The 23,200-nt window shown below is 41.6% G+C and overlaps 1 protein-coding gene across 2 annotated transcripts in view; it reads right to left on the bottom strand.

The window, feature by feature from the left end:
• Positions 1 to 23,200, bottom strand: part of Ciao1 (cytosolic iron-sulfur assembly component 1) — a 120,851-nt gene that overhangs the window by 90,535 nt on the left and 7,116 nt on the right. Inside the window, exon 2 of one of the 2 annotated variants that reach the window (XM_080282206.1) lies at positions 14,269 to 15,628. The exons of the other annotated variant lie outside the window; for it this stretch is intronic. Within the exon in view, the coding sequence (XP_080138332.1) occupies positions 14,612 to 15,613 (1,002 nt within the window). The 5' untranslated portion in view covers positions 15,614 to 15,628 and the 3' untranslated portion in view covers positions 14,269 to 14,611. Of the gene's footprint in view, positions 1 to 14,268; positions 15,629 to 23,200 lie in introns of those variants that run through there. 2 annotated transcript variants of the gene reach the window in all.

The following is a 23,200-nucleotide window of genomic DNA, read 5'->3' as shown; positions in this document are numbered from 1 at the left end:
TTGACGGCTTTAGGGGACGAAACAGAACAAAAATGTGTGCTAACCAGAAAAAATTACATTCATCCTTGTGTTCTCTTGAGTTAGCGTTCCGTTTCACATTCTTCATTTGATATCGCGCTTCCCTACACTTTTCAGACAGACTAAGCATATGGCTAAACTGCTCAGTCAGTCCGAAATGTGTTGGGAAAAGCGATATCAAACGAAGAATGTGAAACGGAATGCTAACACAAGAACACATGGGTGAAAGGGTACTTTTTTTTTTTTTTGGATTGCAATCATTTTCGTTCCATTTCGTCCTCTAAAACTGCCAGACCCATAAATTTTAGTCTAACCATACAGCCTAACGTCTCTCCCGAAGGCCACATGATACGAGAAGGCGAAACTTTGATACCATTATCAGTGGGGTGTATCAACATAAGGGTACCTAGCCCGACTTTTTTGTTAATGCTGTTTCTAAGATCATTGGTGATCTTAATTACAATGATTATATCACTGTTTTACCTGATGGTGCATATAAGTGGGGGTAATTTACGTGGGGTAAGGTGGTAAGGAGGAGTAAAAATGACAATTTCTCTGACGCTCCACATAACGCCCTATAGGCCTAAGCTTCTCAGTCAGCTTCAGGACAAATATAAGCTTTCAGTGCTAAAAGCATCACTTCCTTCGCACGATCTTTATCTTCTCCTGGTCCTTCCAAATCATTATGATGGTGCTTTCATGTACTCCACACTTTTTTGCCATTTCGGTAAATGTATGCTTTACTTACAGCAGTAGAAGGACCTTACCAATTCAATTCATATTCCTCCAGTTTGTTTTCGGTGTTTTTCTGACTATTTTAAGGGTGATAAATTACAACTTCCAGCAGAAAAACTTCCCACATTTTATCATCACGTTCCTTAAGCCGTACCTATGATTGTCTTGACGTACTCAAAGGTGGTTTTCGTCTCCCAATTTCCCAACTGGATGCTAGGTTAGATTAGGTTAAATTATTAGGTATAGTTAGGCTAGGTTAGGTCAATTGTAGTTAACATTTAGGACAGGCCCTTTTGCTGTAACCCTTACGAGTCAAACGAGTTGACACAGTGTAACACAGCTAAAAACAACAGGGAAACAGATTTAGCATGAAACGATTATTTACCTCCCATAAGTAATCCGAAAAATACAAGACTATCAGGAAGAAGATCGAAGAATGTGGAACTGAATGCTAACTTGTGAGAGAACATGGATGGAAGTAATTTTTTTTTCTGGTTAGCAAACATTTTCATTCAGTTTTGTCCCCTAAAACTGCGAAACTCATATGACTGTGAGGTAAAGTCAGTGAGATGCGAGAAAGGATTTTATAGCCGTATGCTCAGTCGGTCCGAAACGTGTTGGGAAGCACGAATTTGAACGAAAATGTGGAACTGAACACTAACTTAAGAGAACCCATAGATGAAAGTTTTTTTGTTTTTTAATTAGGAAACATTTTCGTTCCATGTCGTCCCCTAAAACTGTGAAACCCAGTATGAGTGTGGGGTAGAAATAGGCAAGGCACAAGAAAGGACAAAACTGTATGCTCAGTTAGTTGGAAATGTGTTGGGAAGCACTAAATCGAACGAAGAATGTAGAACTGAACGCTGATTTACAAGAACACATGGATAAAAGAGTAACTTTTTGTCAAGCAAACATTCTCATTCCATTTCATCCCTTAAAACTGCAAAACCCATTATGAGTGGGTAAGAACTACAGTAGGTGAGGCATGAGAAAGGACCGATAACCATATGCCCAGTTGGTCCGAAATGTGTTGGAAAGCATGAAATCGAATGAAGAATGTGGAACTGAACCCTAACTCACGAGAACACATGGATTTTATTTTTTTTCCTGATTAGCATACATTTTCGTTCCATTTCATCCCCTGAAATTGCGAAACCCATAAATTTTGTCTAACCATTTGGCCTTGAGTGTGCCCATGAAGCATATTTCCATTCTGTATGCGTATTCATCTCACCACCGGGAACCCTCAGCCAGGAACGATGCTCGCCCAGTTGTTTCAAAACTAACCATAGGTTTTTCTCAAAAATATGCTCAGTGTGTTTCCCAGGCAAAATTTTTTCTACCTAACACCTAACCTATCCCACTAGGGCTGTTTGGCTTAGGTGGTTGGGTGTGGTATTGAGATCAATACCCATACAGAATGGAACTATGTGCCCAGGAAAAGTACCCAGAGTTTAGAGGGTGACGTCATCGCGCGCGACTTTCAAATTTAGTCGCCAGGCCAGCTGACTTCCCGCGTGAGCTCGAGTTTTTCCGCGTGTTGACATGACTTGTCTCATTATGATGACCACGTTAGAACAAAAATGTGTTACTCAACCACGTGTTACTCAAGGACTGAGTGTAATTGACGGGTACTCTCAAGAATGATTATTGCTTCCATGGCCGGGAGCCATCTGAGTGTGCCTTGATCATTATGGAGGTTATTCTCTCGGGCATGGAAGCATACACTCCTTTCTCATATCCTTTGACTAACGCAAGAAAGCCTTGGTTTAATCACACTTGCTATAATGCTGTCCGCAACAAGGAGAGGGACTACAAAAGGTACTGGAGCCAACCCACCTGAATCACATCATCTTTACGTTTCTGCCCGGAATAGTGCTAAGTCTGTTCTTCGCTCTGCTAAAAATAATTTCATCCGTACTAAATGCTCTCAACTCTCCAACTCGAATTCTTCCCGCTCCTTCTGGCACCTTGCCAAAAACCTTTCTAACAACTTTACCTCATCATCCTTCCCTCCTCTTTTCTACTCTGATGGTTCTGTAGCTATTTCTTCTACTGATAAAGCAGATCTCTTCGCACAGACTTTCTCCTCCAATTCCACCTTAGACGATTCCAGTGCTGTTCCTCCATCACTTCCCGCCTCTGACTTCCTCATGGCTGACATTAAAATTTCTTCAGCTGATGTATTTTCTGCCATCACTGGCCTCAATACTAACAAGGCATATGGGCCAGATGGAGTCCCTCCTGTTGTTCTCAAGAACTGTGCTTCTGTGCTTACACCCTGCCTAGGCAAACTCTTTCGCCTTTGTCTGTCAACTTGTACCTCTCCTGCTTGCTGGAAGTTTGCTCTCATTCAGCCAGTCTCAAAGAAGGGTGACCACTCCCAACCCTCCAACTATCGTCCAATTGCTTTAACGTCCTGTATTTCAAAAGTTTTCGAGTCAATTCTGAATAGAAACATTTTAAAGCATCTTTCCTATCACAACCTTCTTTCTGATCGTCAGTATGGGTTCAGTCAGGGATGCTCCACTGGCGATCTTCTCACCTACCTTTCAGACTCCTGGTCATCCTCCTTTCGGGACTTTGGCGAAAGCTTTGCCATTGCACTTGACATCCCAAAGGCTTTCGATCGAGTCTGGCATAAATCTTTAATTTCCAAACTGCCCTCTTACGGTTTCTGTCCTTCTATCTGTGCCTTCATTGCTAGCTTCCTTTTTGGTCGTTCTATAGCCGCTGTTGTAGATGGCCATTGTTCTTCTCCTAGATCTATCAACAGTGGTGTTCCTCAGGGCTCTGTCCTATCACCAACTCTCTTCCTTTTATTCATCAATGACCTTCTAAGCTGTACATCTAACCCTATCCACTCATATGCTGATGACTCCACCCTTCACCTTTCCATTCGGTTCCCGAAACGCTCATCTCAGCAGTTACTTCAACAAACAAGGGATAAGGCTATGGCACACTTAATGTCTGACTTGGCTCGTATCTCTGACTGGGGTAAAAATAATCTTGTTGTTTTTAATGCATCTAAAACTCAGTTTTTACACCTATCAACCCTTCAAAATCTTCCACAGGTGTACCCACTAATGTTTAATAATATTCAGCTTAATCCTGCATCATCCTTGAACATGCTTGGGGTTTCATTTACTTGGGACTTATCTTGGAAAGATCACAGTAATCCAGTGTTGTGTTACACTTAATTCTTTGCACTGTGATTTATAACTGTATAACACTGCACATTCCTCTTAACTGAACCATGCCAGTTTCAACTGTCACGTTGCACTTCACACTCACTCCACACTTAATCCTCTGCACTCTAAATTCTAATTTCTTAACACTGCACAACATTGTAAATTCCCATGTGGTCTAGTGGCGAGGTATTGCAGTTTATTCACTGTTTATTCATAAAAAACGAGCACATGCAGCATTCATTTCAATGGACGTCTTCTCTGAACAGAGGTTAGGCAGTAACTGGGAACAGAGTTGCCAGATTTGAACTAGGCCACATTACCAAACTCCTCAATTTTCATTACCAAATTTAACTATTCGTTACCAAATTCTTAAAGGAAGCATTCATTCTTCACTAATTATATGTACAAATGGAAATAATCACTCTCCTTATAATCAGCAGCATGTTTATTTTTACACTATGTTTGCTAGCAGATTAATCAAAGAAAGCAGACAGTCCACCGCCTCCATTCTCTATATCTTCATACATGTGAAAAATCTGTTTGGTAATGGATCATGCAGATTCACTACCAAACGAACTATTCAGTACCAAATTGGCCCACATTTGGTAATGAAAAAAAAAACAAATGGCAACCCTGACTGGGGAGGGGGGGAAGGGGGAGGAAGGAAGGAAGGGGTGAAGGGGCCATGGTGTAAACATCTGTTTGGCGCTGCACAGAAATTTCAAATTACGGTTGGGAAAAAATTAGGATTTGGGGGGGGATTTTTTTCTTTTTTTGGCCATTTTTGGGTTCCAAAGGTCCAGGCCCACAATGTCCAGTAAGTGGAGAGTCCAGAAAGTGGACGTCCGGAAAGTACAGGGATTACTGTATAGGGAGACTCCCCACATACTGCTTTTCTCAACAAGGTGGAATCAAAGGCTTTTTGTCTCATTAATTCTCCTCCTCTCACTCACTCCTTTCAACCTGTCTCTATGCCGCATTGTTGCATCTTTATCTCTTTCCTATTGTTACTTCAGTGGTCACTGCTCCTCTAAACTATCTGCTTGCACCCCTGCACCACTATGACAGGTGCATAGCACCAGTCTAGCAACAAACTTTCATCCCTTTTCTGTCCAACTCTCTAATGCAAGAGTTAATAGTTACTCTCTGTCCTTCATTTATGCAACAAGTCAACTCTGGAACTGTCTCTCTCTGTCCATATTTCCTACTTCCTATGATCTCCAGTCTTTCAAATGCAATGTGCCCAGGCATCTCGAAATGAACAGATCTTGAATTTGGCTCTCTGTTGTATTGTCTTTGTTTTTTCTTGGAGGGAACAGTTTACAGTCTCCTGGCCTTTGGTTCCTTCTTCCTTGCATAAGGAAAAAAAAAAAAATCCTAGCTGATCCTCCCCTGCACCTGACTTCCTATAGGAAACAGATATCCACCTGCCTCCCACCCAGAGTCTCTAACACTTCCCCCATTGTACCCTTCTAACTACCCACATTCCACAATGCCAGTCTGAACCCCTCAGGTAATTTGATTTCTACAGGATTGGATTTTAATGCTTATCAGTTTAGTTATAAGTCAGGTAAATAAAGAAGTAGATGGACCACAGGTCCTGCCCACCAGCACAGTCCCAAGTCCAGGCATGGGGCCAGGTACTCATAACCCAGCAGCCATGATCAGTGGCTGTGGCAGTGGCCTCAGGGCACCCTGCCATGACAGTTACAGGGACACCCTCCAAGTGTGCCTTGGCACAGTAGGTGCCCCACCATTAGACACCCACTGATAGGGCAGCCTCCTGGGGCACTACTCTCAGGTTCAGGCCCCTCACTGTAGGGAGGAAACTGCTGCCTGGGAACTGCAATGCCCTGAACCCTCTGGCATAGATCAGAGCCCCATCCCATCCCATCCCAGTTTGAGAATTGTGCAAGCAGAGGCTGCACTGTCTCCCTTCAGGTATGCCTCTAGTTAGCAAGGGCAAAGTTTTCTGGTCACATGCCACTGCTGATGCCAACCCTTGTGACTTAGTGGGGTATGTTGTGTCGTATGTACAGCACAAGTAAAGAAAGTGTTTGGGAGTGTATGCTAGCCTGCTCTCCGTGTTAGTGTCACACGGAAAAATATCAGCAAAGAGGGATGGTCATGGTATTCTGCAGGCTGGTGAAATACAAGCTCCAGATCTACTTATCACCAGAGCCCCATCCTCCTTGGGAGTATTGCCCTGATAAACTGGTGCTACAGTCTATCCTCTATACTCAAACTACTTAAATATCTAAAAACAAGCTATCTATTTCCTAACTGCTTAGCTTCACTTTGAACTCTATAACTTCATTCCTTCTAAAACCATAACTTTATTCCTTGCTATGTTCAGTTAAAACATTTTTTTCTTTTACACAAAATTCATTCACCAAGTGTTGCAACTCCCATTCACCTTCACTTAACCCTAGATAGGTAACGTGGGGTATCACAAACCCCAGTCCTCGAAATTTAATTTTTAAAAATACGAGCATAAGATCTACAGATCTGTCCGTCTCATTACCTTCCTGCCTAGTGATGCTCTTCATGAGGATGATTGGGTCATAGCTGTACCTGGCTCTGATTTTGCTCTATAGAGCCATTGGGGTATGTCATACGCCAGGTTACCTATAATGTAACCTCAGTTGAGCCCTCTTGTGATTTTTTTACTTTAATTTGCTGTCTTTCTCCTTTTGTATACAGAAGGTCCCAACACCGATCTACTGCAGGCCACACAAGGAATCATCTATCTATCTATCTATTGCCAGACACCTCAATCCCGTTTGGGGTGGCCACAAACAAATCGCCTCCAAGTCGCCCTGTCCCCCGCCATTTCACTGCCCTGCTCCCAACTCACACCCCCCCTCTCTCATATACCTCTCCACCCCATCCCTCCATCTCATCCTCGGCCTCCCCCTCCCTCTTCCCCCCTCCACCTCACTCACATACACTCTCTTCGTCAGTCTTTCACCCTCCATCCTCTCCACATGGCCAAACCACCTCAGTGTGTTCCTCATAACGCTTCCTATCACATCCACATCCACACCACAACGCTCCTTTATATCCTCATTCGTCAGCCTGTCTCTCCACGTGACTCCACAGGCTCCTCTTAAATAACTCATTTCCACTGCTCTCACTCTTGACTTGTGTCCTTCCAACAATGTCCAAGCTTCACTTCCGTACGTTAGAGTTGGTATCACAATACTGTCATGCAGTAACTTTTTCACTTCCATGCTCACTTCCCTGTTTCTTATCACTGCTTTCAAGGAACCAGCAACCTTTCTTCCCTGCTGTACCCTTTCAAGCACTTCACCCTCCAAACCTCCATCCTTACTCATCACACTACCCAAATACTTAACCGTACTCACATTTTCCAATTCCTCACCATCTAAACTCGCTGTACATTCACTAACTTCACCTCTTTCAAAGACCATCACTTTACTCTTCCCTACATTCACCTTTAGGTTCCGTTTCTTACACACTCTCTCAAACTCATCCACCAAGCCTTGCAGCTCCCCTTCGTCTTCACTCAACAACACAGTATCATCTGCAAACAACAGTACAGGGAGTTTCCAAACTCTATCCTCTCTCACCAGGGCCACTCCAACATCCACTACCCTACCTTGTACCTCTTTTATTACCCCATCCATGTACAGATTGAACAACCATGGAGACATGACACATCCCTGTTTCAAACCAACTTTCAAAGAGAAAAATTCACTTAGTTCACCATCCACACGCACTGCAGCCTTCGCACCATCGTACATACTCTTCACAGCATTCAACGACTTCCCATCTACTCCATATATTCTTAACACTTTCCACAATCCTTGTCTATCCACCCTGTCATATGCTTTCTCCAAATCCACGAAAGCCGCATACAACTTCTTTCCCTTCTCTAGAAACTTTTCCACTAAAGATCTAAGAATGAATATCTGATCTACACAACCTCTTCCTTCCTAAAGCCTCCCTGTTCTTCTCCAACTAATTTCTCTGTTCTTTCTCTAACTCTGTCTATAAGTATCCTACCATACACTTTTCCTATTATCCTAAGAAGACAAATGCCCCTATGATTACCACACACTTCTTTTTCCCCTTTTCCTTTGTACAAGGGAATAATTATACCTGACTTCCAATCCTCCGGGACTCTACCTTCCTCCCAGGCCAATCTGCACATCTTCCACATCCATTCTACTACTATCTCTCCCCCATGCTTCAGCATTTCACCACACACTCCATCAATTCCTGGGGCTTTCCCCGATTTAACTTTCTTCATTGCTTCCACAACTTCTATCCTACTGATTTCTTCCTGTCTTCTCACCTCCCTTCTTCTCCCAGCCACTTATACTCGCATTACTTCCATCCTCTACGTTCAACAATTCCTTAAAGTGTTCTCTCCATCTACTCACTTTTTCTCCCTTCTCCACTAGTAATCTACCATTTTTATCTTTCACTCCCCTGCTAACTTCACTTCCACCCTGTCTTACTCTTTTCACTTCTCTCCAGAACATTTTCTTACAGTCCCTCCACTTTACACTCAAATTCCTTCCAAATTCCTCATCCACTCTCTTCTTACTCTCTCTTACTAATCTTTTCACCTCTCTTCCTTTCCACATATAACTCTCTCTTCCGCTCTCAACTTCTTCCACGCCCATATTTCTCACCCATTCATTGTATGCTTTCTTCTTTTGTGCCACAGCCTGTTTCACCTCTTCAGTCCACCACGCTGTTCCTTGCACCCCCCTCCGCCTTCTCTTCCTTCCACACACCACATCACATGCTGCACATATTTCTTCTGTAAATATCTTACACACACCTTCCACGTCTCCCATCTGCTCCAATTCATATTTGCCCAATCGTTCCTCCACTTCTCTCTTATACTCTGCCTTTTTCTCATCCTCTTGTAACCTTTCCACTCTCCTTGCAACTACTCCTTCCTCTTGTCTTTCCCTTCTTCTATCCCTCCATCTCACTTGCATCCTAATTCTGGCCACCACCAAGTAGTGGTCATGATATTACTTTTCAGTTTTGCAAGACTTAATTTTAAAATTTGTATACCTAAAATTTAATCATTTTTGTATAAACTTTAAAAAATCTTTTTTTTTTTTCAATTAAAATTGATTTTTAAATTAAAGATGATGGGTTGAATTATTTGTGTATTGAAGCATTTTGAAATATCTCAAACGGAAGTATTTTTGTTTTATTTTTTTTCCATGGGGTACGTCATACCCCACGTTACCTAATATAGTAACAAAAAAATGGTAACCTGTCCTGGGTTAACAGAACGGTATTATCACCAAACAACACACCAGGCAATTTCCACAACTTTTCTGCATTAAGGACACTCCAGAATCAACCCACACTACCATGCATCCCTTTTACAACACCATCCATATAATTGTAGTCTGTATATGGAACAACTATGGTACTATGACATCCCAGTTTCAGCCATACACCGAAATAAAAGAATTCACTCAGTTCATTTTTCACATGCACTGCCACCTTTGTTCCCTCAAGCATACCCTAAACAGTATTCAGTCCCTCTATTTTGCGTCATAAGGAAATGTAAGTACAGTAATCTGATAAAAGTAGGCAAATGTCTGAAAGGATTGCTGCAGGCTACCAGAAATACTTTCTGAGAGGCACATCACAGCTGAGGGACAAAAAGATTTTTATTTGTGCAATTTCAAAATGGTCAATAAATCTGTTGGCACTGCAGTCTCAATTTATTAAATTCTTTCCACATCTGTATCATCACATGTGACATGAGTAGGTCATTCTGACATTTGCAACTTTTTTTTATAGGGACCTATCTATCTATATACCTAGGCTGCTTCCCCCAAGGAAAGGGAGGGACCTGATTCGATGAATTACTCTGTGTACTGAAAAGCATATTACAAGGGTTTGTCATCCCCTTTTTAACTTGGTATTTGACAGACTGACTATCTGGTAGGTGCATGTCAAGTTCATCTGTTGTGTATAGAAAAATACCACAAAAATATGGGGAGACTGTTAGGTCTGTGAGGTGAAGTCAGGATTCAATGGCGTGTTAATTATAGTACGGCCCATTTAACTGGGCATACTGTTGCCAGTCATTCCACTTTTGTATTTTCTCATCTCGTTTCAGCATACCTCACCCCAACCTAAGGTAGGAAAAAGTTTATGATGATGATGATGCTAATGGTAATGATAATGATGAAACTGTATCTGATGTTACCACAACAATTCCCTCTGAATGAGACATTGTACATAAATGAAGGACATCAAGATTGATCCTATATTTACAATACGGTATTGGAGTCCATGCTTTGGTGACAGAACCACACTATAGCTGTCATCCTGTGGACCAGGAGTCATATTCCCTCCCTTTGTGAATGAGCTTTCCCACACAATGAGAACTATCGTAAATGCCAAATTACCCATGGATACAAACTGGTGTTGCTGTGTGTGCTCAGGATCAAAATTTTACCTCACATTTCACCTGTTGTACTTCTCACTTTCTTCTGCTGGAAAATATTCCCCACTGAGAGAGGCTTGATATGATTCTCTGCTCACAAATGATTCCTTCTGATTTGTTAGGGAGGAAAGTAGTGAACATGACTTATGTCTGAGACAGATGCAGCAGAAAAGAGGGCTTCTCCAAGTACACTGTATCTTTGTTGTCAAATGAGCATATGGAACTGCGTTAACCATCAGTTGTTTTACACTACACAGTCAGGCCTCACTACAAGTTTGTTCACTATGTGACAAACTGACAGAACGATGAACTAAAACTTAAACTGTACTCAGTTTTGCTATAATGATGGCAAAATTCACTACAATGATAATTCTGGTGCCTGGATGTGACAATCCCATGCGTACATGGTGCCTCCCATGCAAGCTGAGTGTCAGATGTGTGAGCCATGATAGCCCCCCAGTGTTTACAATTGTTGTGATCGTCTCTCGTTCAATCTGTGCATGCAAGGCCACTGAAACACCACTACTATAGCCAAGTAACAGTGATAATGCATAACAAATAGCACAATGTGTGATATCTTTTTGTGTTTGAAATACTGAAACCTGTGACTTGGAAATCACGTCTGGCAAGGATGCTACCCCTCGTGGAAAGCACGATGCTACTAAGGGCATCGAGGGCAAGCCTAAATAAGTAAGGTTTTTAAGATTGTAGGTTATGAGGTCATAAGCCCTCTCCCTGTCCCCACTGAATCCATGTTGTATTGCACTTACTATACAATAAATCACTATGCAATGAGTTTTCACTTGACATAACCTCATTGTGATACATGGATGCATAAGATATGTAGTGGTATTCAAGGCAGACTATGAGAAAATGCTGATTCTGTGTGTGCAATGAGTTGGGGTATGCACACAGAGATTGTCAGGTGTGAAAGGATTGATCTTGCTGGCGAGTCTCTTGACTGCGTGGATGAGTTTTGTTATCTCAGGGACATGTTGTGTGCTAGAAGTGGGGCTGGAGCTAGCTCCGTGGCTAAAGTGAGAAGTGGTTGGTGGAAGTTCAGGGAGCAGGTGACTCTCTTGACACGGAGAGAGCATGTGTAACGAATGTAATGCTCTATGGTAGCAAGACCTGGACAATAAAGGAAGAGGATATCTGAAGGCTAAAATGTAAAGAAATGACAATGATTAGATCGATGTGTATTGCATCCTTAAATGTGATGCCTGGGGGGACTAGATTTGCGGTTGAAGAGTTGAAAGGAAGGATGGGACTGGAGTGTATTGCTGTTGTGATGAGGAGGGGCAAATTGAGATGGTCTGGGCATGTGGAGAAGATGGAGGATGACAACTAGGTGTGGAAAGTGAGAAATGTGAACACTGGAGGTAGGGTTGCAAGAGGCAGACCGAATAAGACCTGGGATGAGGCCACAGACTGTGACCTCTGGGACAGCACACTGAATAAGGAGGCTGTCAGAGATCAAGCAGCGTGGAGAGGTGCCGATAGGTTACCAAGGATGATGCATGCAAGCATGTTGGAGCCTTTATAAACAATATGTAACCTCATTGTACAGTGAGGAGTAACTGTCCATATTTTACATTACTGACAGAAATAGTTATTATAAAGCATAATCATTCAATAAGAGGGTTACATCCTCTTTTTACTTCATGCTTGATGAATATTGTTGGGCAAAAATCAGTTAAGCATACATACTGATTGGGCAGTATGGGCCTAACAGTAATGGTGTTCATCCCCTTCACTGAAATGGTGATTATTTTATTGTGCAATTTTATTTAGCTCAGAGGAGACTTCACGTGGCAATGGGGTAAGAAAAAGTATCCATTAACCCTTCTGCCCAGGGAAATCTTTAAAAATTATTGTAGTTATTTCCTGACAGTTTTACTCAGTTTATGAGTGATATTTCAGGCTGGATAGGTGTGATAAGGCCTTTCTTAATTCCTTCCGAGGGAAGGAGTTAACCTCTTCTGATGTTTTCCTCCTGCTAGTCAATGGCACTACAGTCTACATAGTTTATAAGATGTAACACTGACTTAAGTTAGTAACTGAAGAAGTACAGAAAAAAACATGGTGGAATGGAGAAAGTGAAGTACACCCAAACAAAAAAGTATTGCAATACTACTTATTTTTGTGACAATTATTTTATGGGAAAAAAAAAAAAAATACAGTACAGTATTGCTAACCACACAGTTAATATCTTTTTTGTGTATGACCATTTGGCATGGACTCACACAGACTCAGAAGGTATTCCACACTTTAATCTTGCATCCACATCATCTTGATGTCTTCTGTAAGGTGGGGCACAGATGAGGTATCCTGTATCTGTTTCATGTATGGCCAAGCATTTTCAACTGGAATCAGGTGTTGGGTGTCTTCTGGCCACCACATATCGTGAATGTTGTTATCACTTGAACTCCTGAACACTTCTTTTTGACGAATGGCACTGCATTATCGTGAACAATGATGTTATAATCATGAATATCATAAACTGTATGCAAATGCTATTCAAACACCTACAACTTCCAGTCACTGTTCATTGCAACACTCTGTAGGAAATACAAGCTACATCTCCCCATAACACCAAAAAAAGAACCCCAGATCATAACATGGTTTGGGTGTCATTATTTTCCTGGTATGCTGATAGTCGTACCTGCTGTTCATGGATGCTTTACTCAAGCACCACACACTAACACACTTGAATAAACTCTCATCAAACCACATGATGTGCCCATTGCTCTGGTGTACAAGGATGAATTTGTGAATGAATTAAGGATGAACCCTGCGTATTTCTTTTTTGCATCCCGGCAACGGGTCAAAGTGTCTCTTTTAGAAGATGATGTTGAATGATGTGGTGTGGTATTTTTCCTAGGGTATCAGAATGGTTTCTTTGTAACTGCTGCTGTCATGTCATGCTAGGAGTCTTGAGTACTTCTCACCTCTGAGGAGTACCTGTGACCTTGGCAGTCTTGTGTGGATGACCAGAAAATGGATTTACTAGTAAGAGTTGAACAGCTGGCAGGCCACTTAAAGCAACCTTCAGTCCGCATTGCTGCGCTTAGTCTGGCAATTTGTTTAACAGGGACCTTTTCTTCTTGTAAACTGAGGATTTTGACTTTTTCCTCACATGATATGCTCTTCTAGGCATTTTGAGTAAGGGCTGGGAAAAACTTGGGGGGGTTCACAGAAAAACACTTTAAAATAAAACCATATGGACAGGACTGTGAACAATTCACATGCGCCCTCCTGTGATGGAAGCTCCATGAGTACTGAAGTCTTGTGGCAGTCAGAGTGTAACAGTGGATCTAGGAGAGTCACAAGTACTCACAGTCAAACATTAACTGGTCAATTTGGGGGGGGGGGGAATCTAAACTTCAACTATATATCAGAGGAATGACAGCTGCAAAGCTTCTTCCAGTGGGTGTAGGTAAGCAAAGACAAATTTGTCTCCTCATGGTATGCAGAACCTATATTTCATGAGAGAGTAGAATGTTACTTGACACTATCACAAGTACAAGCTCACTGACTATCCCCTGCCAGCATTATGCCCTGCATTCCAAATTTCTCATTCCTTCCCAAGCATCAGAGAGCATCCTTCCTTCTCAAACTCTTGATGTGTTGTTTATACTGCTATCACATATATTTCTTGCATAAGACCTTCCACAGTCTGAGCTGGTAGGGATGTGTCAATAAGCTCTTGATCATGATATTACAAGGAGTTTTGTTCTATGATGGCTTCATCCTGAATTATCGAGTGTTAAGATACCCCTGGTTCAAGTACTTTGAGTACGATGTAAATGAAAACAAAGTCAACAATGTGGCACTGTATTTAAGCCATAAAGACCACATTCCAAAATACAATATCTCACTCCAAAATACAATATCTCACTCAGTGTATAAAGAAAAAAAGCCTTACTATACTACAGTTAGTGGTTTGTTCTCACCTGATGGAACTAAACCACTCTCACAACTTCCACACAGTACTCAGTTGCCACTGCACGATATTCAATGAGACAGAGTTATTAGGAATGGCAGAAACGGGTCACCTTATTTACTAACCAAATGGTGTTCCAGTCTTAAAGTACAGTATATACATTTCATCATCAACTGAACCGAAAATGGTTAATAATTTTTCTCAGGTTTGAATAAACATACTACAATGCTAGTTTGCTAATGAATGGGCAACATTCATCATTATTCAGAACATGTGAGAAAAGTCCCATAATTTGACAGAGCCATCATCACTGCCTGAGGCCAGTAAACCAGCCACAGTAGGATTCCATGCTACGCTATTAACATCCTCACTATGTGCCTCAGGAATGGTCAGAAGGAGATTGAAAATAGGTGCATTTTTGTCAGAGTTTTCCTGCTCCTTAAATATGTGTATGGTATCATCACCACAAGAAGTAGCAATGGCACCAGTCAGTCGGCACCAACTGATGTCATAGATCGGGCGGTCATGGTGACCAGACAGGGTACAAACACACTTCCAAACAGATTCTTTATTGGGTGTAGCAATTCCTTCGCTATTCCCTGGCTTATACTCCTGCCATATCTTCACAGTGCGATCATCTGAGCATGAAGCCAGGCGCTCCCCAGAAGAATTGAAAGCAATGCTCCAAACAGTTGATTCATGCCCATTCAATGTGCAAAATACAGACCAGTCATCACTGTCCTCTTTGTATAGCTTGATTGAGTTGTCATATGAAGCAGAGGCAAGAATATCATCATTTGGATGAAATATTACTTTTTTTACATCCTGAGTGTGAGATGGCATGACTGCCAAACACTCATACTCATCATCCTCTCCAACTTCCCATACCCACACTGATTTATCTCTTGAACAGGTGGCCAGCAGTGACCCCGAGGCTGACCAGCTAACACATTTGACCTCATTTTCGTGACCTTCAAGGGTTGCAATGCACTCAATTTCTCCTGATTTGCAATCCCATATATTAACTGTGGCATCAAAACTTGCAGAAGCCATTGTGTTGCCACAAGGTGACCATGCGACAAAGCGAACAGTACGAGAATGAGCCTCAGTCAGAATGTTCTTACTGATCCATGTGCCACCTTCCTTGGCCCAAAGGCGAATTGAGCGATCAGAACCACATGTGGTGAGAATTGTACCTTGTGGATTCCAAGACACATTCCACACTCGGTCCTTGTGGCCAGTCAGAGTTTCAAGTGCAGTGGTCATCCTTCTTGATCACCTCTGGAATATGAAACCATAATCTTACTGGCTTTTCAATAAACTAATACAGTACTGTCTTGAATGTTCAACAGCTGCTAGTCATGCATGAGCAGTACCTCTTGAGTTGGTAACTTATGAATGCACAGTGCTGGTACTGTATAATGTAGCTGAAGGCATAAAAAGTCATGCTAAAACTACTGACTAAAAAATGTAGTGGCTTCCCAAAATGAAGCACAGTTCTCTGATGTTAATGCTTGGTTAACAGTTTCTTTTTTTTTTTTTTTAACCACACTAATCCACACACAGAAAAAAATATTTAATACAGTATATTCAACAAGAAAGTTCAAGTACTGTATCAGGCAGCTGAACAATGTGAAAGAAACTGTTGACTATTCAGAACAATATATTCATTTATTTCTTGAACATTACCATACACAAGCTTTTCTAGTATGTATGTTGATAAAAATAATAATAATAATAATAATAATAATAATGTAATAATGTAACAACTTTTCACAGCTCTGATCATACTGTATTAACTATCAAACAAGTACTCAGAGCACATCTGTGCACGCCAAATTGTCTATCTATCTATCTATTGCCAGACGCCTCAATCCCGTTTGGGGTGGCCACAAACAAATCGCCTCCAAGTCGCCCTGTCCCCCGCCATTCCACTGCCCTGCTCCCAACTCACACCCCCCTCTCTCATATACCTCTCCACCCCATCCCTCCATCTCATCCTCGGCCTCCCCCTCCCTCTTCCCCCCTCCACCTCACTCACATACACTCTCTTCGTCAGTCTTTCACCCTCCATCCTCTCCAAATTGTCTAACTGCCAAATATCTGACTTTGCCTTCCTACCGTGACCTTCCAGAGATTACAGTACTTTCAAAATTGAATTGCTTCACTCTTGCCTTTTGGTTCAAATCAGATCAAAACTGATGGAGTTTACTTTTCCCAGTAACCATGACCTTTGACATTTTCCTGTGACCGTGGTCTTTAACTTCTGACTGACTTCTCAAAATTGAATCTCTTAATCCTTATTTTAACCTGAACCATTCAAAAAAGTTTAGCCAGCACTATATACTGTAAGAAGTTCAAGTATACCATGACCTTTAATCTATTCATCATCATCATCCAGACCTCCTATCCCACCCTACAGCAGGGTGAGGAGTAGCAATATCCAGACAGCCCAAATCTGCCCAATCCAATGAACCACGCTTCCATTTGCTCATCATTGAAGCCCCTGGAATCCTGGCTCTATCTGATACACCAAAAACATTCACCATGGTCTGTAGCTTCACATAAATGTATCCGACAGAGTCAATCCAGATGCTGTCACGTTAAAAAGGGGTGCCAAATCCCTGATCATGAGCTTCTCACAATATTCATCCAGCAAGCCTGGTCTCATGTCTGTCACTTAGCCTCACCAACTTCCAAATCTCTCTTTGTCACACACTCATCCACCATATCCCTCCACCTTCTCCTTGGCCTACCTCGCCTCCTCCCTCCTTCAAATTCGCTCAGATATATCTTTTTCACCACTCAAATGTTTTCCATTCTCTCCAGATGACCATACCATCTCAGTACACTCTTCGATTCTGGTGTCCACAGACTTCATCACTCCACATCTTTCATGAATCACATTATTTCGTATCCTATCCACTCTCTGTACTCCACATACATTCCTCAAGTCCTATCTCCACTGCTCTCACTGTTTACTTTTCATTTTCATGCCACACCATAGTATCACATCCATATGTTAATGTTGGCACTAACACGCCTTCACGTAAGCCTCATGCAGCTGCAACACTCAAGCATGGTTTCTTATCAAGGCCTTCACTGCACCAGCTACTTTCCTTCCTTGTGTCACTCTACTTTCCACTTCTTTTGCACATTTTCCTCTCTTTTCTATCGCTGTACCCAGGTATTTGAACTCTCACCAATTCCAGTCTCTCTCCATTCACTGTAACATCGAACTAGGGGTCACATTCTCTCTCAACAACCATCACTTTACTCTTTTCTACATTTACTCTCAAGTCATGACACTCACAGACATCAGCAAAACTCTGAACTAGTCTATCAAGTTCTTGTCCAGTACTTGCACGTAGTACTGCATCATCAGCATACAAAAAATTTGAGATATCCTATCCATCACCATTCATTACCAATGCCATCCCCCTCCCCATTACTCGTGTTTTTACTTCTCTCATCATCCCATCCATATTTATATATTGGACAACCATGTCACGTGCCCACACTGATCGTAAACCATTCACTTAGATGCCCATTAACCCTTACACATGCTTCCCTACCATCATAAAAACTATTGATGGCCTTACCATCTACATCGTACATGCGCAAAACCTTCCACAATCCTTCTCTTTCTACTCTGTTGTATGCTTTTTCCTGATCCATGAATGCCATAAACACCTTATTGTCCTTCCCACAAGCCTTCTCCACTATCTATCTCACTGCAAACATTTGATCCACACATCCTCTGCCACTCCTACAGCCACCCTGTTCATCACTCACTAGGACATCTGATATCTCTCTTACTTTCTCTATAATAAGTCTTCCATATACTTTCCCTGTCACACTCAGTAAACTTATGCCACGATAATTTTTGCACTCACTTCACTCACTTTAATTTTTGTTCAGGGGTACAATCACAGCCTTTTTCCACTCTGCTGGCACAATTTCACTCATCCATGCCTTCTTACATATCTCCAACAAGCAATTCATTCCGCTCTCTCCATTACATTTAATCATTTCTGCGTAAACCTCAACCCCAGCCGCTTTCCTGTTTTTCAGCCGCTTCACAGTGCTCTTCACCTGTGCGAGTGTCACTTTTCCTGGCACTGCATTCCTGCACACCCCCAAAACCAATCATGTTTATTGTGGATCTGCTCTCTTTATTCCCATTCATCACACTTTCAAAATATTCTTTCCATCTGGTCCTTACTTCATGCCCATGGGTTAATAATCTACCACCTACATCCTTCACATTCCTCTCCGCTGTCACTTAAAAATTTCCGCACCTCTTTCGAGAATAACTTCGTATTTTCAGAGTAGTTTGCATTCATTTTTCTTCCTAGATCATCATTTACCTCCTCCTTTTTCCTCTTCACTAGTCTCTTTACGTGCTTCTTGCTCTCAATATATTCAGTTCTTACTTCAACTGAACCCCTGCCCTGTAACCACTCTAGCCACTATCGGTACTTCCTCTTTTCCTCCACTGCTCTCTTAACCTCTTCATCGTTTTTTTCTCTGTTGTTACTCTTGCTACATCACACACTGCTTTAACATTTCTAACTAAGCAGTCACTATATGCATTCCACAGGCTGTCCAGATCCATTTCATTCCAATTCACTGATTCTAACTCCTCCCCTAATTTGGTCCTGTATTCACCTGCCATTTCTTTGATCCTCAGCTTCTCGACTTTTAGTCTTTCTCCTTGACTGCTCCTCTCTCTCCTGATCCACCTCACTACTCTAAGCTTGATCTTGCATACCACAATCATATGATCTGACAGACCTCCACACTGTCCTCCCACGGTCCTCGTATCAACAACTATTCCCAGCATCGACCTCTCTACAAGCACATAATCAATCAGGCTCTTTCAACATGACCCACGTTCCCTCTATACCATGTACAGTATATTTATGTGCATCTTTGAGTTTGACATACGAGTTACAAAAGCACAACCTCCATTCCTGACACATATCCTTCAGTCACTTCCATTATCATTTCCTCCTGGTACTCCATTACAACCCATTATGTTTTCCTCAGGACCAGTGTCTACTCTTCCATTCATACTGCTTATTATGATCACTTTATAGCTAATAGGTATTTCTTCCACTGCTTCATCCAGCTTATCCCAAAACCTGTTTTTCTCTCCCTCACTCCTGTCCTCACACGGTGCATACGCTACAATCACTGTCACTTTCACCTTCTCAAACTTGAACCTGACATACATACACCTTGTGCTGACACATTTGTAATGTCTCATTCCACTCTGCCACACCTTATTCACCAACAAAGGAACTCCTTCCTTGCATCTTCCTCACCCATTCATGCCCGATCTTACACATTTCACACCCTCCCACTCCTCCACTTCACACCCTTTCTTCTTTGTTTCACACAATGCCATCACGGCATATCTAGCACTCCTGAACACACTCACCACTTCTACCCTCTTGCTCTCCTCATTCACACCTCTCACATTCCACATGCCATGTAAATGAGCCCATTTGGTTGAGGCTCTGGGTAGACACTGGGCCATCAAAGGCTCTCTGAAACAACTGCCATGATTAAGTGATAGGGGAATCTGGGGGACACTTAACCCAGCCAAAAATCCCGGTTATACGATTACCACCCAGCATAGTAACTGGTTTCCTGGGTACAGGAAACCTTTTGGCTTGTCACTCAGTGTAGAGACCATAAGGAATCCCTACACTGAGTAAGTGGATGATGGGTGCCCCCATCCACCACATGCTTGGTTAACAGTTGCTTTCTTTCTTTTTTACCATACTAAACCATACATAGAGAAAGTAATTAACCCTTTAACCGCGGGTATTGCTTTGGTCTGACTGTCCTCTCCCGCGGGGGTTTCAGCCAAATGTAAACAAACCTTTAAACCTTAATAACTCTGCACAGAATAAAGCTAGAGAAAAAAATAAGGTACCATTAGAAAGTACTAACCTTCAGCTTTCCATTGATGTAGGTTTCATGACTTTGTTGACTTTCACAGGACGGGCAGTGCCGTTAGAAATGAGGGGTGTAAAATCACTATTTTTCGCTCACACATCATTACCTTCGCTCATACACCATTACCAAATGCCAACCTCATTCTGATAATAATACTATAAACATATATGAACACTGCACATACGATAAACACCCACTCTGTGTTCACTGAGGCGGGTAAAAGGCACTGTAATTACCTGCACTTCACTGCCACATCAGCGGTGTTGTAATCACTATTTTTCGCTCACACACCATTACCAAATGCCAACCTCATTCTGATAATAATACTATAAACATATATGAACACTGCACATACGATAAACACCCACTCTGTGTTCACTGAGGCAGGTAAAAGGCACTGTAATTGCCTGCACTTCACTGCCACATCAGCGGTGTTGTAATCACTATTTTTCGCTCACACACCATTACCAAATGCCAATCACATTCTGATAATAATACTATAAACATATATGAACACTGCACATACGATAAACACCCACTCTGTGTTCACTGAGACAGGTAAAAGGCACTGTAATTGCCTGCACTTCACTGCCACATCAACATGTGTTGTCACTCACACAGCTGGACAGATACTGATGCGCGCTTGGTCAGGGGTGGGGTGGGGGGCCCAGGGGGTGGGAGGTGGGGCCCCAGGGGGGGGAAGAGGGAGGTGGGGGTCGGCTGGAGTGAAAGAACTTAATAGCTACTCTCCCTTGAAACAATTGGCGCACGGAAAAAACGCGGGGTATTCAAAATATTCACAAACATTCGAGAATGACACCCGCGGTTTGGTCCAGTTTTTGCAACGTCATTCTGGAATGACACCCGCGGTTAAAGGGTTAATACAGTGTACAGTATTCAGTAAGATAGTCCCAATATAGTATCAGGCAACTGAACAATGTGAAAGTAACTGTTGACTATTCAAAACAGAATATTCTCTTATTTCTTGCACATCACAATACACAAGCTTTTCTAGAATGTACGTTGATAAAAAATATAACCTACTATTCTAAAAAAAAAAACTCTTGGGTGATCCTCAACTCATTCACCAAATTTTATCCAAATCAGATCAAAACTGTTTTAGTTTCCTTGTTCACACACAGGCACACAGGTCAAACTTTGACTCTACCTTCTGACCTTAATCTTTTAGTCGTTATCAAAACTGAATCTCTACATTCTTGTCAGAGCATGAGTTTGGTTCAAATCAAATAAAACTCAGCTGACCTTGATCTGTAATCTTGAATTTTGACCTTTGTCTGTGGCCTAAACTTTTGATAGATCATTAAAAAAAAAAAAAAAAATCTATTTCTGCCTTGTCCTCAACCTCTGCAAAGTTTGGTGTCAATCAGTAAAAAACTGTTTGACTTTGCCCTATGACCATGAAGCACTGTTCTCAAAAAGGAGATGTTTACTCCTTGGCTGTGCCTTAACCCTTCCACCAAGTTTGGTTAAAATTGGATCAAAACTGTTGGGAGTTATTTTATTAGCACATATACATATGGGCTGAGATCTGAACTTGCCCTGTGACCTTGATCTTTGAGTGATTTCTCAAAACTGAATAGCTTCATTCATGATGGCTGAATAGTCGCAACATCATGAACATCAATAAGGATGCAGAATCCCACACGGACAGTCAAAAAGATATATTCTAAACAGTTTTAGCAACGTTGTCACCCTCTTCAGTGGAAGTACAGACCAAGACTGGTATATCATATGACATGCACTGCTTATGCACCAGGGCCCATATAAACACAACTTTTCTGTTAATGTTAACAATCTCCTGTCAGGTAGCAGAAAATGGTAAATGTGAGTACACAAATGCTTAACTAGCAACTGCTTCTGCCACAAACTCCCAAAAGTTGCCAATTCTCATCTGATAATGAAACTGAATACATTAAAAGTCGGTCAACTAAACTACTTTCTTTTATGTGCTTCAAGTATCACTGTGGTCACAAGTAAAATATTACCATACTGTATTAACATATTTACTCATTACAGTGAGGAAAAGATACTCCATTATGATAAGAAAAAGGCAATCACTAAAATAAGTTAGCATACCATCTCTTTTCCAAGACCAACCTTGTTCTTAGCTCAATCCATTGATGTTCATGCTCTCATTATTTGAATGAAACAAAAAATTCATATCCACATATAGTCATCTCGCGTAAAGTGCGTGAAAATGGTTGACACAGCCCGTCGCACTTTATAAATTCACATTTTGTGACGCACAGGTTCCCATGTTAAAATGGCTTTATGGGTGACACATCCTGAATTTTCATATACTGATTCACCAATACTTATCCCTAACTAAAATGCAAAAGGAAAACTTACAATATAAACATGGAAGAGTATACTGTATATTTATTATGAAAATTCAAGACCTTACCAACACTGTACAGGGAGTTGATAATGCAAATTGTTGTTGTGGTACCTGATGCCGTACCATGGAAGCTGAATCAAAACACTCACAGCTGTTCTGCACGGGCCTCATCCCATGCATCACTTTCACTCTCATCATTACTGGAGGGGTTTTGGCTCTCTTTTGTTTTTTGTTTTTTTTCTTGGAAGGAACAGTTTGTGGGCTCTTAGCCTCTGGTTCCTTCTTTCTTGCATTAAAAGAAAAAAGATAATCCACCTGTCTCCACACTCGGTACACTCATACAGGTGAAAAATCATTTTGGTAATGAATCATTCTGAATCATTACTGATAAAATTTTGGTAATCATTCTGAATCATTATCGACTGAAATTTTGGTAATTAATCATTCTGAATCATTACCGATTGAATTTTTCATTACCAAATTGCCCCACATTTGGTAATGAAAAATACCCAATGGCAACCCTG

Source organism: Coenobita brevimanus, chromosome 92, assembly GCF_032717465.1.
Source record: "Coenobita brevimanus isolate Jiangsu-jjx chromosome 92, ASM3271746v2, whole genome shotgun sequence".
NCBI lineage: Eukaryota > Metazoa > Arthropoda > Malacostraca > Decapoda > Coenobitidae > Coenobita > Coenobita brevimanus.
The sequence above is the reverse complement of the archived record's forward strand: the minus strand, read 5'-3'. Positions and strand labels throughout refer to the sequence as shown.